The sequence below is a fragment of the Pleurodeles waltl genome, chromosome 9 (assembly GCF_031143425.1).
Source record: "Pleurodeles waltl isolate 20211129_DDA chromosome 9, aPleWal1.hap1.20221129, whole genome shotgun sequence".
Taxonomy (NCBI): domain Eukaryota; kingdom Metazoa; phylum Chordata; class Amphibia; order Caudata; family Salamandridae; genus Pleurodeles; species Pleurodeles waltl.
In genome coordinates, this window is record NC_090448.1 from 477767601 (window position 1) to 477791208 (window position 23608).

General features: G+C 41.0%; 1 protein-coding gene across 1 annotated transcript in view; it reads left to right on the top strand.

Annotated features, from left to right (window-relative positions):
• The window catches only part of LOC138258649 (inverted formin-2-like), a 319153-nt gene that overhangs the window by 116373 nt on the left and 179172 nt on the right, over positions 1-23608 (top strand). The window contains exons 3-6 of the mRNA XM_069205971.1: positions 7855-7997; positions 9117-9178; positions 10291-10393; positions 10480-10562. Of these exons, the coding sequence (XP_069062072.1) occupies positions 7855-7997; positions 9117-9178; positions 10291-10393; positions 10480-10562 (391 nt within the window). The remainder of the gene's footprint in view (positions 1-7854; positions 7998-9116; positions 9179-10290; positions 10394-10479; positions 10563-23608) is intronic.

Genomic DNA, 23608 nt, shown 5'->3' on the forward strand with positions numbered 1-23608 from the left:
CCCCAGACCCCACAATACCACATGGCACAAGACACCCTCATGAAAGTTGCCCAACTTATTGACGAATTTGTAAAACAGGGAGTACTGAAAGAAGTGTTAAGCAGTCCATGTAATTCACCAATAATGGGACTAATAAAGCCAAGTGGAAAGGTCCGACTAGTGCAGGACTTGAGGAAAATAAAGGACATCATAGTCAAGTGTTGCCCTGTCGTACCAAATCCAGCTGTGATAATGTTTCAAGTCCCTTGCGATGCCGAGTGGTTCTCAGTCATCGACTTGTCACAAGCATTCTTTTCTGTGCCTCTTCATGAGGACAGCCAATTCCTCTTTTGTTTTAAGTTCCTAGACCGAGTGTACAGTTGGTGTCGAATTCCTCAAGGGTTCTCTGAGTCACCGTCAATCTTCAATCAGATTCTAAAGAAAGATTTGGAAGCATTAGAATTGCCATTCGAGTCAACCCTGGTACAGTACATTGATGACTTACTGATTGCATCAAAGACAGAAAGTGGCTGCACAGCCGATACCATTGCTCTGCTGAACCATTTGGGAAGGAATGGACACAAGGTGTCTCCTTCCAAATTGCAGTTCTGCCAGAAGAAAGTGAAATACTTGGGTCACCAAATAGAGAAAGGGTCACGGAGAATAATGAAGGAAAGAATAACGAGTGTACTTCAAATGAGTCCACCCAAGACAAGGAGGGAGGTGAGGAAGTTTTTGGGAATGGTGGGCTACTGTCGTCAGTGGATTCCCAACTTCTCAACTCTAGCAAAGCCTTTACTGAAACTGACCCAGAAGGATGCGTTGGATCAAATTGAGCTGAAAGGAGATGAGATGGATGCTTTTATTGAACTAAAAGAATGCATGTGCAGGGCTCCAGCTTTAGGTATGCCTGACTACACAAAGCCTTTCACATTGTTTTGTCATGAACGTGATGCATGTTCTTTGTCTGTCTTGACTCAAGCCCATGGTGGCATAAACAGACCAGTAGCGTATTTTTCAGCTACTTTGGATCCGGTCGCAGCAGCACTTCCAGGGTGTTTGCGCGCCGTAGCAGCAGTTGGTATCAGCCTCACTCAGAGTGAAGGAATAGTGATGGGACATCCAGTAACAGTCATGGTCCCTCACTCAGTTGAGATACTTTTGACCCGCTCCCGAACGCAACACATGACCGGAGCAAGACTCACAAGGTATGAAACGGTAATTCTGGGCTCACCGAATGTGCAGCTGAAAAGGTGCACTACGTTGAATCCAGCAACCTTGCTTCCTGGTGAAAATGCTGAAATTGAGAACGCTGAAGACGTCGAGCATGACTGCCTTCAGGTGACTGAATTTTGCACAAAACCTCGACCTGACATTAAGGATACTAAGCTTGATGAAAATGACCAAATTGTTTTTGTTGATGGTTCATGTCTAAGAGATGGGATGGGAATTTTGAAAGCAGGATATGCTGTATGTACTGTAACAGGTGTCTTGGAAGCGGGCTGGCTTCAAGGAGTCTATTCTGCACAAGTAGCAGAACTTGTAGCCCTTACAAGAGCATGTCAACTGTCTGCATTGATGAAAGTCACCATTTACACTGATAGTCAGTACGGGTTTGGGATTGTGCACGACTTTGGACAACTATGGTCACAGAGAGGTTTCCTGACTTCAGGATCCCCAGTGAAAAACGGGGAGAGAATAAGGGAATTGTTACACGCCATTCAAAGGCCAGCCGAAGTTGCAGTGGTAAAGTGTAGTGCTCATACAAAAGGACAGGACTATGTTTCTCTGGGAAATGCATATGCGGATCAAGTCGCAAGATTTTGCGCCTTGAATTGTATATTGCTCAGAGATTAATGGAATTCGATAAGTGAACCAGAACTCGAACCAGCTGAAGCATTTGCCTTGAAAGTTGTAGATACAATAGATGAATTAAAAGCATTACAGAATAACGTCAGGGAGGACGAAAGAGATTCCTGGATTAAATCACAATATATAAAGAGACCAGATGAGTTATGGGTTTCAAATGAGGGAAAATTTGTTTTGCCAAACAGTCTCTTATCACAGCTTGCGCGGTTCTATCATGGGCAAGCTCACCTAGGGAGAGATGCCATGATAAGATTGTTCAAAACTGATTGGTTTAACCCCAGATTTCGTCAAGCTGCAGAAGCAGTTTGCCATCGATGTGTCACTTGCCAGCAGATGAACCCAGGAAAGGGAACAGTCGTGAACGCGAGCCACATTGGTAGAGCAAGTGGCCCGTTTAGTCGAATGCAAATGGACTTCATTGAGATGCCTGTGCATGGAGGTCTGAAGTATGTGTTGGTGATTGTGTGCATTTTTAGTCACTGGATTGAAGCATACCCCACACGTAGAAATGACAGCCTTAAAGTTGCAAAGCTATTGTTGAGAGAGTTGATACCACGTTTCGGATTCCCGATCTCTTTAGAATCAGATAGGGGAAGTCACTTCAATAACGAGGTGATAAAGTTACTTTGCGAAGCGCTGAACATTGAGCAAAAACTGCATTGTAGCTATCGCCCTGAAGCATCAGGACTGGTGGAGCAGATGAATGGTACACTGAAATCAAGAATGGCGAAAATATGTGCATCGACAAATTTGAAATGGCCTGATGCATTGCCCTTGGTGCTAATGTCAATGAGAAACACCCCTGATAGAAAGACTGGATTGTCTCCGCACGAAATTCTCATGGGCAGGGCTATGAGACTTCCCGCAGTTCCCGCAAACGTGCTTTTGAATATTACAGATGATTTGGTGTTAGACTACTGCAAAGGTCTGGCTGACGTGGTTCGCTCTTTCTCTCACCAGGTGGAAGCAACCACCTTGCCACCGATACAAGGTCCAGGACACGCACTGAAAGCAGGTGACTGGGTCGTGGTAAAGAAGCACGTGAGGAAGTCGTGTCTGGAACCCCGTTGGAAAGGCCCTTTCCAAGTGATCCTGACGACAACTACCGCTGTGAAGTGTGCGGGGGTTCCCAACTGGATTCACGCCAGTCACACAAAGAAAGTGTTGTGTCCCACAGATGAGGAAGTTGAAGCGCTGAAACTGCCAGTGCCTGATAAAACAGTGCTGAGTGTTGAGGCAGAACAAAACCGAACTGAAAGCGAACAGGCAGAAGCAGGAGAAAGAGAGATATTATTGGAGGACGAAGAGACCCACTCACTTGGGGAAGACCAAGGAGAAAGTTCAGACAGCGACGAAGAAGCTGAAGGTGACCAAGAACCTGAAGCAGCTGAGGGTAGCAAAGAGCCTGAAGCAGCTGAAGGTGACAAAGAACCTGAAGCAGCTGAAAGTGATACAGAGCCTGACGAAAGTAACGGTGACGAAGGGCTCGAAAAAGGTGAAAAAGCGGGAGAGCCTGATCAGAGGAGGGCTTTCCCAGAAGCAGACGATACAGAAAAAGAAAAGGAGAACGTGATCGATTCCCCAGAAGGAGGGGACAAGGCAGGACAGAATGAAAAGGTTCAAGCTTCCACAGAAAGGGTCGCAGGTCCATCAAATGGACATGGTGCAAAGAGGAGACTAAGTATATCACCAGTAAAACAAAGGACTGAAGAAAGTTTGAATGACGGAGAAAGGCCAAAAGTGAAAGAGAAAAGAAAAGAAGTAACTGTCGTGGTACCATCCCCGAGTGAAGAAAAAGACTTGACAAAAGTGGAAAGTACCAGCGAAGCAGAATCGAAAAGAGAAGCAAAATTGAAAAGGATACCAAACAGGAGATATTCCGGTCCAGAATAGGCATATGCAGTCAATGACGATTGGACTGACGAGTTTGTATCTCTAAGCCTTGAGAACGAAGAAGAAGAGATACCAATAGAAAAGAAAAGTTTTATGGACTCTGTTGATTGAAAGGGTGATAAATGACATTACTTGCTACAATATAACTTGAAACAAACAACCAGATGAGACATTTGCTAAACCGATAAAGACTGAGTTATTGCCGAATTGAGACAAATGCTGCTAACCGATAAGTGACTGGCCTCTTGAAGAAGACTGTGTGAACATTGCGCTCGTTCAGCTTTGTAACTGAATTGCTAAATAGTTTCTTTATAGGTGCTTCTAGCTCTCTGATTCTATACAGATCATGTCGCAAAACAGTAGAAAGAAATATTGTAAATATGTGTGTATAGGCTTGATAATTGCATGTGTACTAATAATAATGGCAATAGTGCTTGCAATGCATGGAAAGGGTGAGAATTGATGCTTCTACTTTTGCTCCTGTTACTGTCACTGAACTAACCGCATTGAAAAGACTAGAAATAGATGAGAGACTCTTGCATGATAAGAAAGAGCTTTCATATAATGTTTTCTATCGCTTGCTAACAGAGTATGTTGAGACTATGGATGCGAAAGATTGTTATGTGTGTACACAGATACCGACATCAGTAAAGGAAGGGGTGACATATCACCACATGCCTCTTACATACGGGATTACATGTAGTATAGTAATGTCTAGATTTTATGGTCAAACTAACATACAATATTTTTACTCAAATTATGATGTTACCTTTGCATATGTTCCTATAATAGCGCAGCTAAGCCAGATTGCTAAAGATTGGGATGCTAAAATAATGAGGGAATTTTTCGAGCCAATGCTACCTTTTGAAACGGCTCGCGCTCATAGGGAAAACCTTACCTGCTCGCTTTCTGCAGTAGAAATAAGCTTTTTAGATCGCACAGATGATAGAAGGGCACAAATGAATGCGAAATTAGAAAAAGAGCTACATAAGAGGACTTCAGTAGATAATTATGATTTTGCTGCAATAAAGACACAAGGGAGAATAGCTTTAGATGCTTGGCATGTAGGGAAATTTTGTATATATCGAGGTGAATCTTATTATGACAACATTTTTGTAGGAGCGAGTGAGTGTAAACATACGTTTATCTTTAAGGCCAAATGGACATTCATGATGAACGGACTTGACCCTGTCATTCCAGGTGTATATTACATTTGTGGGTATAATGCCTATTATCGTCTTCCAAAGGGATGGTGGGGGAGATGTTATTTGGGTATAGTGTTCCCAAAGGTTTATCAACTGGATGACCTATCGATGATTCAAAAGACATCTGGATCCCATCGTATCCAGAAAAGAGAGACCGCAGCTGCTGTGGTAGGAGATATATTTGGAGCCATGATTCCTTCATTGGGAGTTGTGCTGAATTCCATCAAAATAAGAAAGTTGTCTACTATAGTGGATAACATGTTGACAAAGTTTTCAGGTGCTATAATCCTGATAGATGCTGAACTTGCAGCGGAAAGAGCTATGACTCTTCAAAATAGGCTTGCCTTAGACATTCTTTTAGCAAAGGATGGCGGCGTTTGCAAAATGCTTGGTGCGCGCCACTGTTGTACGTATATTCCCGCCAACAGTGTGAAAATTAAAACTATGCTTGCTAATCTAACAAAAGAGAGTGCAGATTTGAAGGAACTGAAAGAACCAGGAGTGTGGGAGAAGGTTGGAAAAGGACTTGCTTCAGTGGGAAATTGGATTGGGGGAATTTGGAATGGAATATTACTAAAAATAATACAGGGAATTTTAATAGTAATGATTTGCATATTTGGAATTTGGGGAATAAAAAGGGGAATAATAATGATTATGGAAAGAATTAAAAGAAGGAAGGAAGAGAAAATAATGAAAAGAATGGCAGAAGAATACAAGGCGAAAACGAGGGGAATTAAAAGGAAAAGAGAACTGACAGAATTTTAATGGAATAAAATTTGTGGGCATGATTTGGTGTGATGACAAGTAGTCATCAGAGGAGGGATTGATGAAGCTGAAATGAAGGTTTTATATTTATTAGCGCTTAAACGTAGAATAGCAATAATCATGTGTGGCTTTAATCGAACTAATAAAGATTGTACGGGGACAAAATGTGCCCTCAGAGTAGTTTGCCAACATTTATAAGCGTGCTTTATGTAACGTGATGTATTAGAATTGCACTAATCCGACATAATCATAAACGTGTGCTACGATTTGCTTGCTTGAAATGTTTTAGCTTAGCATAACTTTAGTGCAGGCTTTGGCCTAGTTGCCTGGTCTCACGGTTTAGATGCTCGTATTTTTCCAATGTGCTAATAAACGTATATTTTTGCTTGAAGCTGTACTTTTCCACTGAGATCGTTCACATGCTTATCTTAAAGTTTCGTGCCAGCTTGGCATTTTTCTCTTTGCTCCAAGGTCGATCTGCAGGTGCGGACAATGGAAGCTCTGAAAGTGAGTTAATTGGTATAAAATGTTGCAACTTGCGTACCCATCTCCAAGGATAATGTATGCTTAAGTAAAAGCTTGAGAACTGTTGTTTTTGATTGGACAATTTGAAGCTAACCTATGAACCCTCCAATGGAAGACCCTACTGGATTTGAACTGTTGTCTATAAAAACCAGGTGCACGAGAAGAAAGTAGCCATTGCCAGCCATTGCAGCCATTACTAGCTCGATACCCGCCATTTTGCAGGACACTATAGCTATTATGGCCCACCTTGCTGCGACGCCATTTTGAGAGACTTTGATGCTTTCTCTAATCGAGAGAAAGAGACTTTAAATGATTCTTGTCCTAGAGACTTTAACTTTGATCCCTTTGCATGAAGTAGTAGTTTTATTTTGCCGCCGTGAGGCAATTGCCCCGTCCACCCCTGCCCCTTTGCCCTGTCCCATGCTGATCGAGAAACGGTACCTGTGAGACGAAGACTTCCTTGTATGCTGATCGTAATTGGTAAATATGAAAGGAGATTGTACAATTGCATTGTGTTTCTTTTAGGTAACCAACTGCTGATTTTTGATAAGAGCCCTAGTTAGGAGTTTTCCAAATTAATGTTGCTAAATTGTTTTTGCATGAAGTCCCACATGCCGATGCTAATTTGAGGTTAGATGAGGATTCCTTTTGCTGCACGATGCAATTTGAGACCTTGTTACGCTGACTAAATGTATGCAATTAGCTCGTTACAGATCATAGTTTTAGTGATTTGCATTGCCATTATCGAATGCCTTGTTATTCAAATGCTGCATAGATTGCACTTGTTTCGCCGTTATGGACAGCTATTAATGTTCATTTATGTTTATCATTTGGTGTTGAGACACATCTATATTGTGCTAGCTTTGTTAATATAGGGAAATAAATTCACTAACTTTGAATAAACTGGTGTGGTTATTCCTGACTGAAAGGTCAGGGTTCGCCGAAATGTATTCTGGATTAATTGTCAAGTGTTATGTCGATCAGGGTATTGCGTATGTTCGTTATTGATTATTGATTTAATTAAATTGACTGAGAGTACGGAGAGTCCCACTTAGCCAAAAGATTCATCGGCCTAAAGAGCGTCCAAATACAGGTAAATTATTAGTACGGAACGCTCTATCACAACCACCGATGACTCCGTTTGAAATTCATGGCTAAATTAACCATAATAATACCGAACATGAGCAGCTTCTCGCTGCAAATAGCGTTTAGCATGACTTTGCGTTATCATGTTAATGCAAAAAAAAAATATATATTTAACTTAGTCATTAGTGTGTGTGCTGCTTCGGCTTGAGTGCTTTGATACGGTCCTTTTCTCCATGGCCTAAAACTCGCAACAACAAAATGTCTACAAATGAACAAGCGGCTTGTCTAAGTGAATTCTTGGGACGTAGACCATTCTATCAAAAACAAAAAATGATTTGTAGTGTTCTCTAATCTTGCATGCTTTTAATTGATCTTCTCCACGACAAGACAAATGTTTGAGCTTCTTTTCAGAACACTAAAACCCTCGAAGTTAAAGATTTATTCTATGACCTAATATAGTTGATGTTTCCGGTTGCCCAGTATGTGTACACCTTTTTCCCCCTTAAGTGTTTTCCACCATTGTACCTTGCAGATAGCCACTCCTTGTGGGCATCAATGAACACTTCTAACAAATCCATAGAGCCAAATTATTCCAGCATTGAGGAACTTTTCTGTGTGCCGCAAACTACACCGAAGGACAAAGACGTAACTCCTGTAAAGAAGACCCTAAAGGAGGTACCAGCAGTGGTCTAGCAAGGGTGGTGTGGGCCCTAATGCAAAAAGAAAGCGTCTCTTCACTTCCCAAGTTCTTTTTAAAACACATCCGCAGTTGGGTGTAGTTGGCCTCTTGCATCCCTGGTTGCTGCTGTACCTATTGCTGTGATAGCCACACTACCGCTACTGGGCTGAGTTCCTCATTCCTGACTTTCCCCTTTCCTACTACTGAACCTTTCACTACCATCTTCTTTCTCTCCTCTATATCCCATTTCAATCTCGCTTAGTTCCGTCGCTTAATCGTACTTATTTCTTCTGCACCTTTGAAACCGTTTCCTTTCTCCCCCACTTCTTCCTCTGCCCTATCTACTTCACACCGGGTCTCCCCCCCCCCCCCCCCCCCCTAAATTCCGTTTAAGCTCCTCGTCTTCTCTACCACTTTTTTCTCTATCGTTTTCAATTCGGATTCATTTTCTCCCCAGTCTGTTCTCTCCTCACCATGAATTGTCCCTTTACTTTTTGCTCCTGTCCGTTTGACTTGTTCTCTTCTCTCCATTTTCCACCTTAAAATTATTTTGTTTCCCTGTACCTGCTCATTTTCTCACCTTTGCCCTATCTTATTTTTTTCCTCTCCCCCACCTTTCGTTCTCATTTCTGTTACTCCTAGAGTTCGTCTTATCTTTCTACACTGTCCTCCTCTGTTCTGAACTCCAGTTTCCTGTCTCTGCTGCCCTTTTTTTTTCTTCCTCCTCCGCATCTTTTCTGTGCGATCTGTCATTGCTCTATTTTTGTTCATCCTGTCTTTTCTTATTTACTTTCCCGTTCCTTCTTTCTTATATTCTATACACTTCCTATATTGTGTTTTCTCTTGCTGGGCTCACCCTTTGCTCTGCTTACTGCTTGTTCCTTTATAGCGCCCTCCCCTTCGCTCTTGTATGTTCAAAGTTAAGCACTCCTGGAAAAGGAGTGGGTGAGCGAAGTAAACTGCAATTGGTGCAAGGCACCCTGGGTCCCTTCGAGCCACTGATGATGCTGCTGCACCACTAACAGCTGGGCCCCTGGTGCGAGTTTATTCTCGGCATGAAAATGCATAGTTTTCTAAACGATTGACTTAAAATAGCGTTTACTTTGCATCCACAGATTACTTTCTTGGATTCCAAGAAAAGTCTCAGACTCAACATTTTTCTCAAGCAGTTCAAATGGTAAGTTTGTCGTCTATAAATTCAAGTTTTTTTAGATGTTACTTTTTTTGTCTTCAGCTGCGTATGTATCCTAGGAAGTTCACTAAAGAGAACCAGGTTGTTCTTATGTGGAAATAAGAAATTCTGCGCAATCACAAATGAGGAATGGTTAAATATCACAGGCCAGTGCTATGCGGCTACACCACCGCTCTAAAAATGGCAAAGACTTTTCCGAAATAAGGGGCGAGGCCTAGTAGTAAAATTAAAGGGATGTACCAGGGCAAAACAAAGCTCCTTTAATGACATTTTTTTTGCAAATGGCTTTTTGTGCACATTTATTTAACGGCCATATACAATTGTAATTTGGCCTTTCATATTTTACCACCTTTTGTCCTCAATCACTTTTGTCATTTCTGTAAACACCCGAGTTAGGGTAAGGAGGAAACCCTGATGTTGTATAAATAGGCAAACTATCCCCCGCAACTTTCTAGATCTCTCATAGGCTGCACCCCCAGGAGAAGGTAACTTGGGAGGGGCTTACTTTCCTTTAACACTGTAGTCACTTAGCCTTGCATTCCCAATATATTGCCTCAGACATTTCTTATCATAGTAAAGCCTACTCATAGTGAAGGAGTTTACCTATGCTGTGTGTACCTATGCTGTGTGCTCATGAGCCACGTGATTGACGCTGAAGTGATTTTCATTATTTCTTGGATCTCCTGGAAACTGACTGGTGGACCATGACATACTTTGGTGTGCATGCATAATGAGATAGATCTTTTATCTTTATTTATTGGGTATGATCATCTTGTTCTTCTTTGATTGTTGCACTGCTAAATTCAAACGAGCTTCTTTCTCTGAAGGTGTTTTCTTTCACCCACCTCTCTGTAATCACTGAAAATGTACACCTTGGTGAGGGAAGAAATTTGGCTTCTGCAGTTTAGGTCCTGTGTGCCTTACAGTTACTCTATATTGAATTTTCTGTGAATGCTATAGGTTAATCTCTAGACTGCGGAAACCCAACAAAGCTTTCACGGTCGCATCTGACATGTAAAAGGTAGAGAGGTAGGTTGAATTCTCCTTGTAAGCTCTAATGTGCTATTTTATGTCAACTCTTATTTTTTGTTTCGCAGTTCGAATGAAGAAATTGTTGAATTGATACAGAAAGGTGACCGATCCAAGTTTGATATTGAGATCCTGAAGCAATTTCTTAATTTACTACCCGACAAACACGAGGTAAGAACTGTATCCTTCTTCGTGTGTAAATTAACATTGGCAGCACACTTTTACTTCACTAATGTATTTGATGGTTTGCTCTTAAGATCGAGAATATGAAAGCTTATCAAAAAGAGGAGAAATTATCAAATGCGGAACAGTTTTATCTCCTCCTCCATGCTGTTCCTAGGTGAGTGAAATATTAATAGTTCTAATTTGAATTACTTTTTTTCCTCCTTGAGTTTTGTTAATGGTTAGTCTTTCTGTAAACCTAAAGAAAATGTACTAATGAATTTGAAAGGCTATAGTTTTGAACGCCATTGTTGATGGGTACTCTTGCCTTAGTGAAGTTACTGCTAATTTTCTGTCCAATCCTGTTTGGGGAGCCAGGGCAAGGCAGGGGCTTCTGGGCCTCAGTGATCTGTGCTGGGGTTTTTCTGTCACTGGAGTCAATACTACTATGGCTCTGCAAACTGGGCCAGTAAACCTCCTTCAGCACTTTACTCTGAACTACTGATGAGGAGCAGAAGATCTTTCACGGAGAACGGGGGGGAGGGGGAAGAGTGTGCAAGCTCAGAAATAACATACACCCAGCTGCACAATAGCTGATTGTCCAACCATGCTCTTTGCATTACAAAAGAAATGTACTTTAATCTACACACTCATCACACAGTAGTACACAAGAACTGATAGCGGATACATTAAAAACACACTGGCCCTTGGGTTACTGGACCTTGGATTCTGCCCACATTGTCCTTTTTTTTTATTTTTTATTTTTTATTTTTTATTTTGTGTTCTGCTCTTGAATCTAGTCAAGCCCTCCTCTGATTTAGAGTACATTAGGCGTGTATATAGGCTTGTAGGCAGATTACTCATGTTCAGTATGTTGGTGCTCAGTCCAATAGCATTTCTTGAGTCTCACCACAGCGTAGACCTCGGTATTCTCTTTTGGCAGCCTGGTGGGGCATACATCTCTGCTTCTGGGAGGCGATGCACTGTCTGCAGGCTCTGTCCATGATTCATTACAGAGATGGTGACCTCCTACCAAAGTCCTTGCACACAAGAACAGAATCTCTACAGTAGTCGGATCTACTTTATCTCAGTGAGGATGCAGCAAGTGGTCTGGATGGGGGGAGGGGGGTGGAGAGGTAGTCCTAGTATCAATAGGACATCCTCAGGTGCACACTTCAAATGCAGCAGCAGTGCCCGCTGTGCTGTGAAGTGGCACAGCTGGTCTCTGGAACAGTTCTAGTCACAGCAGCAACTTCCACTTCAGCACAACTCTGGTTATGACAGCAAAGTCCGCCTCAGGTGCAGGTCTTGGTCGCAGATGTAACAACCGCTTTCTGTGATTCCTGCTTGGAACCACAATCTGATACTGACCCCCATGCTCCTAGGGCTCCAGTCTTTGTACTCCTGGCATACCCTTATAACACTTTACTAAGCTGTTCTGACACTTATTGGACAGTCATACCATCTGCAGGCTTGTTCCCTCCCTTAACAAGAAGGCCAATTTCTCAGCCCTCAGGTCAGAGGAATAGCACTTTCCAGCATCACAACGTCAGGTGATGTGACACACCTCTGGATAGTTGACTATCAGGCAGACACCATGTCTGAGTGGACAGCAGTCCTCTGAGTCCTCTGTGGACTGCTCCCTTCCTTGATTGAAGAAAACTGACAGTGGCTCTTGCTTTTATACAGTCAAGGCAGACAGGAGTTCTAGATTGCCTGTTTGCACCTTCAGAAGCAGTTTGGGATGATTCTTCTTTCAAGTGTCCTTTCTAGGCTGCTCTCCAAACATAGCCTTTGTGTGGTGATGCTCCTAATAGCAGGGTAGTCCGCCACCCTGGAGTATCTACAACAGACAGCAAAGTATGAGATTTCTGTTTCTGCACCGGTCTCAATAGCTGCACTGAAAAGTGACTAGTGGAAACTCCAATAGCTGGCCTCACTTAAATGGTTCCTTTTGTTGAGAACAGAGGCTGCCTTCCTGCCCTTCACCCCCACCATCTTCCAAACGTCACTGCCCCAGGAGGACTAATCAGCTGCTGCTCTAATGAAAAGATCTAATTGAATTTCAAGATGAGCTTTGTCTCCCCTTGCCCACTTCAGTGTCTAGGTTTCTTTCCTCCAGCTTCAGTAATGCACTTCTACGGTTTTGGAAAACAAACTCCCCTCCATCTTTTGCACACAAACGGACCAGGAGCTTCTAAAATGGTACCCACCAGCATTCATTACCCTGGCTCACTCACACACCAAATGCTTGTACCACAGAGACCACATACACAATCATTCAAAACATACACTTTGGGCTATTAATGTTAGGATCTAGGTTAGCACATAGGCGTGGTATTTTACTCAGGTGGGCCCGTCAGCCTCCACTCGAGTGACAGACTAAAAGGTGTAGTTACAACTATGGCATCACAAAACACTGTACGCTACCACCACTGATCTATGTACAAAAACTCAGACATGGAAATTAGACCACTGTCCCTAAAATGAGGGCATTCTTGGCACACCACCAGATCACAGGACCGCACTGCATTCATGTCAAGGAACAGGCCTAGGCCTCTATGCACACACTAGATGATTGTGGGCTAAAACCAAAATCAAAGTTCCAGGATACCAGGCACACACTGGGCAAGAGCACACCGCTGTACACCATGCAGCAGACATACTAGTTCCAGCATTTAATATTTTTCTATTTATTTTTAATTGCTGTAGGCCATATTCCACCATGTTGCATTTTTGTGTGGCGATGATGCTGCATAATTCAAAATTAGCATCCGAAGTAGTGGGCTAGTGACCTCTAGCAAATGTATCCTATTATTGGTTTTGGCATTGACTCCTACCACGTGACTTAATTTGTTAAATGGCTGTTGCTTGGGTTTCTAATGTTTATATCTTACAAGCTCCTGGTGCTCTTCCAACCTTTGCTTGGACTGTCACTTATAAAACCACATTAAAACCGGGAGTACCTCTGCCTTGGGACTGCAGAGAAACCTAGCGAAGGATCGCAAACAGACAAGACTACCTGCATATTACCACATCTTGAACAAAACTGTCCTATCAAATGGAACTCCGGCTATAAGACACTTTTTTTGCCTTGAAAAAGCTCGAAGCTTGCTTGCCGTAGGGATTGGAACTTGTATTGTACTATACCAATGATGTTTGAAGAGCACCAAGAGCTTGTAAATTAAACACAATAAAGACAGCTAGCGGTATATGTATTCACAACCCATATGGGTGTTTTTATCCGTTTACTCCGTAGGACTAACCCATGGTCTTGGTTAATTGGCTTTGTTAGTTACGTACGATGCGAGGTCCACCACAGTAATGTTTGTGGCTAGGAAGACAATGCGTTGTGGGTTTCTTTAGTATAGTAGGACCTTTGTGGTGTTTGCGAAATGGAAAACTGCAATCTTTCGACTTGGTATCTATCAGCGAAGGAAATGTCAAACTTAAAAAATAAATAATTGATGGTCCAAAATATGGGTGCCATTCACTCGCATCTGTATGCCAACCCTTTATGACGGTTCACCGCTAAATACGGTCAAAGATCAGCATAGCAGACATTGTAAGATATAGTGTAGCAAAGCAAGCTTTTGTAGAGAGATACTTGTGAGCGAGCGGGGTGGGGGCGGGGTCATGTCATACGAAAGTGATGTAGTTTCATGGTGCAATATTACGAACTAGAGATGTGCTTTATTTTTCAGGCGAAGTAAAAGAAATGCTTGCTTTGCCTTTAGGAGAAGCATACTTCGGCATGAGGTAATTTAGGGGTCGCCGGGGGGGCGCAACTGCTACCACCACACTTGACCTTTGCGACACCCCGGCAAAGCCATTGCGACCCCTGGCCTCAGGGCTGGTTACATCAGTGCCAGGAACAAAGGGGCAGCTCTTCCTACTGGAAGTTGCTTGGGGCTACACTTTCCTGTTTTCAATCAGTTCTTTTATTACACTAACAGTGCGTAATAAATTATTCACTATTATTGTAATAAAATTAAGTACAGTTAGCTGGAATATGACCCTCTTTAGTAGCGGAGGTAAGTATAAAACACTTTAAATGTATGTCGTGTGTATGCTTGCGGGTGAGAGTGCTTATGTAAAAGAGCGTGTGTATGAGGGAGAGTGTGTAAGAATGTGCGTATGAGTAAAGTAAAGATGAAATGGCGTGTGAAGCTACTTCCGCTACCTCTGGCATTTTGGTGATTTGACGGCAACAATTCCACCACCCCCAATTACTTTTGTATTCAGGTCTTTTTATCATGGTAATAGCCAGCTGATCAACCAGATCAAATGTGGCTCCTGCTCACCCCTTTCAAAACAAGCAGGCGTGTTTAGAGGGAAGGTCAGACACAAGTCCTTAATCTGGGCAGTTTGTTTTTAATAGGTAGTACCCAAATTCAAACCATTTAGATTTGCCAGGGAGATGCCCAACAAACCTATTCCTTGATCACTCTTGATAGAGCACTGTTGAAGTCTGTCTGAGAACCACCACCCGTAGGAAAATGAGCTCTTCAGCTACAGGAAGAGGCCACAGTTTTGATGTGAAGTGACAGAGTTCTACCAGGCCCAAGCATTCTATCTTCTAAAACACAAAATGGCTTTTGTGGAGATGCTCTGACTCGCACGTACATGGTGGCTTACCTAAAGCTCCACGATTTTCAAGTGCTAAGGCATTTATTACACATGAATAACTAAGTAAAATTACACATTTAATAAAATGGAATGTTAAAACGCTAAATGTATGAAAACTAAAACAATCCCAATGTGTAGGAATTCACAAGCCTTGAACAAAGATTACAGCGAACATGAATTTATCACGAAATATTTGTTTTCTCAGACTTTTCTGAAGGTGGCAGTCGAGCATTACTTTTTGGCGCTGGAACGAGCTAATGCCCCCAAAGAAACTTCAGAAAGATAGTGCTTCAATGGACGAAGTATTTTAAAATGAGGGTGACCAGATTTTGAGAACCAAAATCCGGGACCGGCAGGAACTAAAAGTATTGTATTTTTTTTATATATAAAGGCTACAAAGACGTTATTATTAGGTGTACATTTCACACCTATAAAGCCATAGAAATTCAGCAGTTACCTGACCTAACTCTAACTTGCACCCCCGTAATGCACTGCTTATGAGCTCACATATTACATCACTCATGACCTGATCAGTGCCTCACTGATGACATCATCCAGTGAGTGTAAGTGGTTGTATGGATGTGTGATTGAATGAGTGGTGAAGTGTATAGGAGAGTGTGATGTACGAGTAGCTGTATCAGTAAATGAGTGGGTTTGTGCGTGGCTGCATTGGTTGAGTGAGTGGCTGTACAGGTGAGTGTGTGTGTGCTTCTGAATGAGTGGAGTGTATTTGTGACTATCAGTGAGTGTATGGATGAGTGGATATAACAGTGGTTTTATGCATAAGTGTGTATGTATAAATGACTTAACGGGAGAGTGGATGTGCGAGTAGCTGTATCGGTTAGTCACGGGGTGCGTCTCTGTTGGTGAGTGGGTGTGAGTTGCTGCTCAGGTGAGTGGGGTGTAAATGCTTCTGTGAGTGAGTGGGTGAGTAAGACTTTATGGGTGACCGAGTGGGAGTATGAGTGACTGTACACAAGTGACAGGCTGCATCAGTGACTTTATGGAAGAGTAATTAGATGTGTGAGTAGCTGTCACAGTAAATGAGTTTGTTTTAGTTCCTTCATGGGTGAGTGACTCTGTGTGTCACTGATTGTACAGGTGAGTGAATGGGTGGTAGCTGTTGTACGGTAGAATTAATTTGTGTGCAAGTCTCTGTAGTTGGCAGTGAGTGGCTGTCGGTGACTAGATAGCGGAGTGTGCATGACTGCTTCCATGGGTGGGCCAATGGGTAGGTTAGTGGCTGTTTGGGATTGTTGTTGTTTTTTGTGAGTGATTTTACAGGTGTATGAGTTGGTGTGCGAGTGACTGTATGGCTGTGTGAGTAGCTGTGCAAGTGTATGAATGTGAGTTATTAATGTATGGGTGAGAGTCGTGTTAGTGGTTGTGTGAATGCGTGTCATGTCATGGGTGTATAAATGAGTATGTTAGTTGTGAATGGATGTACAATTGCTCATATGTTGGTATGAATGGGTGTTTGAGTTTTTGATCATACCACTGTCATTTGAGGTCCTCAGTGATGTCACTGACCATGTCATGAGTGATGTAATATGTGAAGTTATAAGCAGTGCATTACGGAGGTACAAGTTAGTTAACTCGGGTAACTAGAACTGCTGAACTTCTATGGTTTTGTACGTGTGAAATGTGAATCTAACTAGAACGTCTCTGTAACCTTTTTGTTTTTTAGTGAATTTCTAAGGTTTTTTAAATTGTATTTCCTAACTAGAATGTTACTGTAAGTAACCTTTGTGTTTTTTTTTTTTTTAAGTGAACTTCCCAGTTTTTCTAAATTTTATTTTTAAGTGTTACATCCATAATACCCTTTTTTAGTGATTGAATATGATTTTTTTTTTTTTTTTTTTGTAAGAAAAACCTGAAAAGTTTAGTTTGTGTGACTGGATGTATAGATAGGTGGGTGTTTCTATGAGCAGTAGTACAGGTAGATCAATGGGTGTGTAGTTCTCATCTGAAATTCAGAGTGGGCACTTAGGTACAAGAGTGGTTCTGTTAGTGGCTGAATCATTGTTTTAGTGGGTGTAGAAATAGGTATACGAGTATTTTAATTTGTGACTGGATGACTGATCATCTGAGTAGGTGAGTACCTGTGTGTATATGTGTACATGGGGTGTGCAAGTGGTTGCATGGATGGGTGAGTGAGTGTGGGGGAAGGATGACTGACATTCAGAGTTAGCCAATGGATATACAGACGTGAGCGAGTGTATCAGTAAACTATATTTTATATAAAATAATGGTATTTCTCTAGACAGCATGATGAGCATGCACATTGGTGACATACTCCATGTGTTTATAAATGATTGTTGGTAAAATAGTAATGAACCACACACACCTGAATCGCAGCCTGCAATTTTCACTTGTGTGAGGAATAGTTACAGATCGTACGGTCTCCTAAAACAAAATTATATTTTATAGTAGTTTTGAGAAAGGTTAGTTGGTAGGTTTGTATCTGGTATTGTGTGCCAGTTTGAATTCATATGGTATTTTTTAATTCTAAAAAAAGTTTCATTGCGTGTTTTTTGAAAGTACATAGTATATTCAAACATCTTTTCGACATGATATACACTAGTATTTCATTGGTTTGTTGTTGAAACTGTTTTTCTAAAAATACAATTGTAAAGATGTTATTTGGTGTCTTTTCCTTCAATCATGACGCAGACCGCGCAATTAATGGGGATTTTTAGCAAGTTTTCTGAAACTTCCAAAAACCTATGAACAGGTTTCCTACCTAACATTTATATCAGTATTTTATTGTTACGGGTAATTCAATTGTGAAGATGTTTAAAAAAAAAAAAAAAAAAAAAAGTTTGATTGTGGTGTCATTGTAATGTTCATAGTGATTAATCGCATTTTCTAAAAGTTTTAAATACTTATACACATTTCCTACCTATACTTTGACATTAGTATGACATTGTGGTATAGAAACTATTAACTCTCAATTCATTTGTAAAGATGTTTCGGTTTTCTTTGTTTAATCATGACGTTGTTTGTCGCAATTATGTCATTGTTCGCGAATATCACGTGATCTCAAAATAAAGGGATTTCATTGAACAAGAAACAATTCAGTTATATTCTAGGGAAGACTGCACCCAGTCTTCCTATTTGGTTTGAACCTGCAGTGGGAGAGGAACATGTATTTGGCTCTTGCAAAGCTGCTGGTGTTTTTTAGTAAGTTTGTTTATTTTGTATTTTTTATTCATAAAATGGCATCCAATACCTCTCAGCGCTCACAGGAATACTCGGGTCAAGAATCTTTATGGGAAGAACCTCCCCAGAAGAAGCAGTCAATTGCTTGGAAATATTTTGTAATCCCGCCATGAGGTAAGACGGTGGCCAAACTGGTGAAATTTGCAATATGTGAGAAGATACTTCTAAGGGGATCAAGCAAGAAGTACTCATGCCCAACAAAAAGCATGCTTTACCATTTGAAGGTGTATCACAACAGATGGTATGTGAGAGCTTTAAATGCAGAAAGAGCAGGAGAAACCTCATCTTCGAGTGGACAAAGACCATCTGTAGGAGAAGTTGTCTCACCAGAGTTAGATACTGAGCTTGCTGACGTTGCTCCCGAATTTCATAGTGGGGAACTGCAGTCGGTTACTCTGAAGAATGCTTCAAAAACCACAAGTGCTAATTTTTCTTTCCTTAGTTCTTCTTTTTGACTTCAACTTCCTGAAACCTTTAGGACCTTGTTATGGTCTAGTTGCCATTTTATTGAAACAAACAGCAAACAAATTTACAAAAGTATAAAAAATAACAAACATTTAAAGCTCCAGGAAAAAGAAAAAAAGGTTCTCTTTAGACCCACCTTTCGTCTTTAAAAAAAAAAAAAAAAAAAACACAGGTGTGTGTGTGTGTGTGTGTGTAATTGTAAGTGTATGTACAGAGGATTGCCTAACTGCATATATGGGTGAGTGAGTTATTCCATGAGTGGTGTATGGGTGATTAACTGAGCGTATGAATGAGTCAGTAACTGGGTGCATGTATGGGTCATTAAGTGGGTGGATGAATGACAGTATAGCTAAGTACATGAGTGCATGTATGGGTGATTGACTGGTACCTTGGTGACAAAGTGCACATGTGAGTGATTGAATGCAGGAGTGCATGTATGGGTGAGTGAGTGACTGCATTAGTGCATCTGCTGAGTGAGGGTGGTGCAGGAGTGAGCAACTGCATGAGTGCATGTATGAGTGACTGCATTTATCAGAGTGCATGTATGGGTGAGTGTGCATGACTGCACGTATGGGTGGATGAGTGCATGTATAGGTGAATGAGTGCAACAGTGTGTATCTGAGTGAGTGGTGAGTGTATAACTGGTGTATGGATAAATGACTGAGTGATGTGTGTGATTTACTGATTGTATGAGTGCATGTATGGGTGAGTGAGTGCATGCCTGCATGTATAGGTGAATGTGTGCGTGTATGGGCGACTGCATATATGGGTGAGTTAGTAAATCACCCATGCTTCACTCATACACACATACTGTTGCACACATTGTATCAGCACATGTGTGGGTGAGTGTACATGAGTGCATGCATAGATGAGTGTGTGGGTGATTGAGTGCATAAGTACATTTATGGGTGAGTGAACATATGAATGTATGGATGAGTGAGTGGGTACATGATTGGGTGTATGAGTGAGTGTATGTGTGTGGATGAATGACTGCATTTATAGGTGAGTGTGCAACAGTGTATCTTAGTGAGTGTATGAGTGGTGAGACTAGTGTATTGGTGAGTGACTGGTGCATGGATTATTTACTCATTGTAGGAGTGCTTGTGTAGATAAGTGCATGAGTGCACCTATGGGTGAGTGAATTTGTATGAGTGCATATGAGTGAGTGCATGTGTGTATGGTTGATTGAGTGCATAAGTACATTTATAGGTGAGTGAGTTAGTGTGTCAGTGGTGTATGGGTGACTGAATGTATGAGTGGAATATGGGTGATTGAGTGGATAAGTGCGTTTATAGGTGAGTAAGCGTACAAATGCTGCATGGGTGACTGACCGTGTATGACTCCATGTATGAGTGAGTAAGTGGTGCATTGAATATTTACTGAGTGCATGAGTACATGTATAGGAGAGAGCGAGTACCTGAAACTTTCTAATACTACACAGAACATATAAATAGGAGATAGAAGAAACTCATTGAAAGGTATGGCAATAGCAGTTTATATTTAAAAACAATGTGCATTTCTCTAACCAGTATGTCTGTGGTTGAATAACTTATCATAACACGTTCAACTGCACCCACTATTGAAAAAAGATTTATATTGCTGTTTAATTTTCAAAGGTAGACAAATATAAAAAGTCAAACCTTATACTACAAAACATATTACACTTTAGTAAATGTATCATTTTGATTGCTTTACTATTCTCAGGTATTATACTTCACTGCAAACAGTGGTATGGATAAAACATAATCTTTGAACAGTGGGGGAAAAACAATCAATGGATTAAAAATAAGTGCACAAGTGATCACTACAAATACGTGATACTATGCATGGCACTCACTACAATTGATAAGTGGCTTTTTTCACAGATACTATAGAAATCTAAACATATATTAAAGTTTTAAATATATCTGGTACAATATCAGAAATAAATGTAAAGTACTCTTCAACCTTACAGAATGTTTAGGAAACCTCATTCCAGGTAGGCCAAATGATGCCTAAACTGCTGAAGATCCATGTACAAAAACAATCCACATAAATTTTCTTCAGTTATGACATCGAAGTTTGGTTAGAGAAACAAAAGGAGCCAATTTTTGAATGTTGAAGGCATTTCTTGATTTCAACATAAGGCTGCTGTAATTGGAGTATGACCATCAAGTTTCAGGCTTTAATTGGAGAGTAGTATCTTCAGTGCTTTTATTAACTCCTTCTGGAACCATTAAAAAAACTACTGATTCTTGAAGATATTTTTTGGAAAGTTGCCCTGAATAGGCGGAATAATCTAAAAAAATGAACCACAGAGGAAATGCTGTCCAAAACGTTTTTAAGCAGAATTTCTCCTTAAAACTTTAGTTGAAGAAAGAGGAGTTTGGTAGTTTGAATGGAAGTTTTGCTTTGTATTTTAGGTTGATGTCATTGTGTTCTGTTCATCCAGTTTTAATTCTTTAGATATACAATGTAATGTCCAGAGATTGCATTAACTGCCTTGTGAAAGATAATATCCAAAGTAGTTAAACTTCTTCCTGAGCATTTGTCCAGCTGTGAAGTTTGTAATCTTGGTGGTCTGCAACATTGTAACATTTACTAGAATATATTTTCCAGTTCTTTGTAGAAATAATGTACAGAGAAGGTGAGATCTTGTAGTGAAAATAAGTATGTTTGAACCACTGACTTTGTGTTTAACCACTGTGCATATTAGTTGTTCAATGTTCACCAGTAGCACATTACATTTTGTATTCGGTTTAGCTGCCTATTGGCTTTATCGTGGCGTTAGACATTGTAGTTGAGACATTGCAGATGAGCTGTTTTTCCACATGGTAAACCAAGCTTGTGTTTTCGTATTTTGCTCTCACAGAACACTAACCATGATAAGGAAGTGCATATTTTGTGTTTTTCTCTAGTCAGCTTTGGGAAGAACGGGCCTTGAAGACTTGGCCAAACTTCGCTTGTTTCTTCCTACTCTGACCTATAGTAGCCAACATGTTTTGACTATTAGGGGGAAAGGATAAAAGGTGTCCGTGGGCAGCAGGGAGGGGAATTTTCCAAGACTTTAGTCAGATGTGGACGTCAGCCGCCTGACCTGTCCGTACGGGTGGAAAATCTTTCTCGCAGTTGAACAGGAGTCATCAACTTTCAGGCATGAGAAGGTTGACGAGCAGTGATGGGCCCTACGGTGATGAATTTGGACTTTTATTCTTTACTTTGAAGTTATACTATAATATCACATATATTTGCTGTGTACTTTGCAATTGAGAATCACTTTGAAATATTTTCCTTTCATTGCTGTGACTGTTTTTAATAGTGTGCCTCCAACCTACTAATCTCCTCTCTCATGAACCTCGTGGTGAAGTAATAATAAATGTCTTCTTTAAACTAAGAAGTGCATTCCAGAGATTGTTTTCAGCTCGGTCATTAGTGAAAGCAAAACAGATCTGCAGTTTGGTCACATCATATTTTGGTTGGCGTTACTGTACAATTTCTCAAAAGGCACAGTTTTACAATATGGTGATGTTATGTAAAGGAATTGTTCAGAATTGAGTGCTTGATGTAAAAGAACAGTCTTCACACTCATGGCTCCATTTGTTACTGAGTCAAATAGATCATCAATATTTACTTCTTCTAAGACTCCAAACATGACCATGATAAATTCCTTTGCGGTTTGATAGTGAACATTATTGATTGGGTACATATATAAAAGGTTCTCAGGTCCCTGCAGCAGAATATATTGCAGATCTGTTACTTATTAAACATTGCAGCAAATGAAAAATTGCACAACACATTCTCTTATCTAATTTTTGTTCAATTTGGTTTACTAAATGTAGTAAATGGAATAGGATGTTAAACAGCATTTGCATAGCTGTTGACGCATGAACTGTTTCCCAAGAGGTACCTACTATTTCACCATCTTTTCCCAGTTTTCCCTTCTTAGCACTTTGTGTTGTCCTTTCTTTTCTTGAGTCTGTAGACTGGTTTGTGATTTTTCTGCTTTGGACAGAGTATCCGTTTCTCAAACAGGGTTCTGGCCTAAATGAGGAGTGTAAAGACTTAACCAACTATATTTCTGTACACAGTTTACATCAGTACTAACTCTGCTCCCATCAAATGTTAGGGTTTGTGCACAGCAAAGAGCATGTCCCCTCTCACTGAACTAGTGGGTTCTGTAATAGCTCCCTTTTAAACTTACTATTGAAAGCCTTTCTTGTTATCTCACCTTCCCCCCCACCCCCCAGGCTTCTGTGTATGTTGTTTAATGTGCTGTTTTGTTTACACATTGGGCCTTGCTTTTACCAAGGCTTCTTTAAAACACTCCTCTCTAGGCCATGTGTTAATTTAACTCATTTGCATAATAACAAACTCTGCACACCTTTCAAGAACATGTGCAGCATGTGAGGACCACACCCAGCTCTTCAAACCACACCCAGCTCTGCACACCTTTCAAGAACATGTGCAGCATGTGAGGACCACACCCAGCCCTGTCTATAAAAGGCAGCCCGAGCCTCGCCCAGTGCTTGTGCTCGTCTACCTCCCGCTTACCTGAGGACAGATCCCTCGGCGCTGGCACTCCTGCTCTCTACAGACTTTCATTGGCTTCAATGGGCGCAGCTGCTGGCTCTTCCTTCTTCCGGTTTCCGGTTCCTCCTTGCCTCAGCCTCTCTCCTACAAGCAACCTGCAAAAGAGAAAGAAGACAAGGTTAGACTGATCAGTATCTCTTGCCAGCAACAAGTAAGTGCAAAACTTTTATTACCTGAAAGAACTTTGACTACAATTTCTGGATTCGTGTATAGACAATTTGAAACAAGATACCTTCCACGAACATTGTGATTCAAACTCTTTGTTACAACAATACTTTGCGGAACTTTGTGAAGCAAACATTTTTTTATGGAACTTTTAAGAATCGAACCGTGGAAACC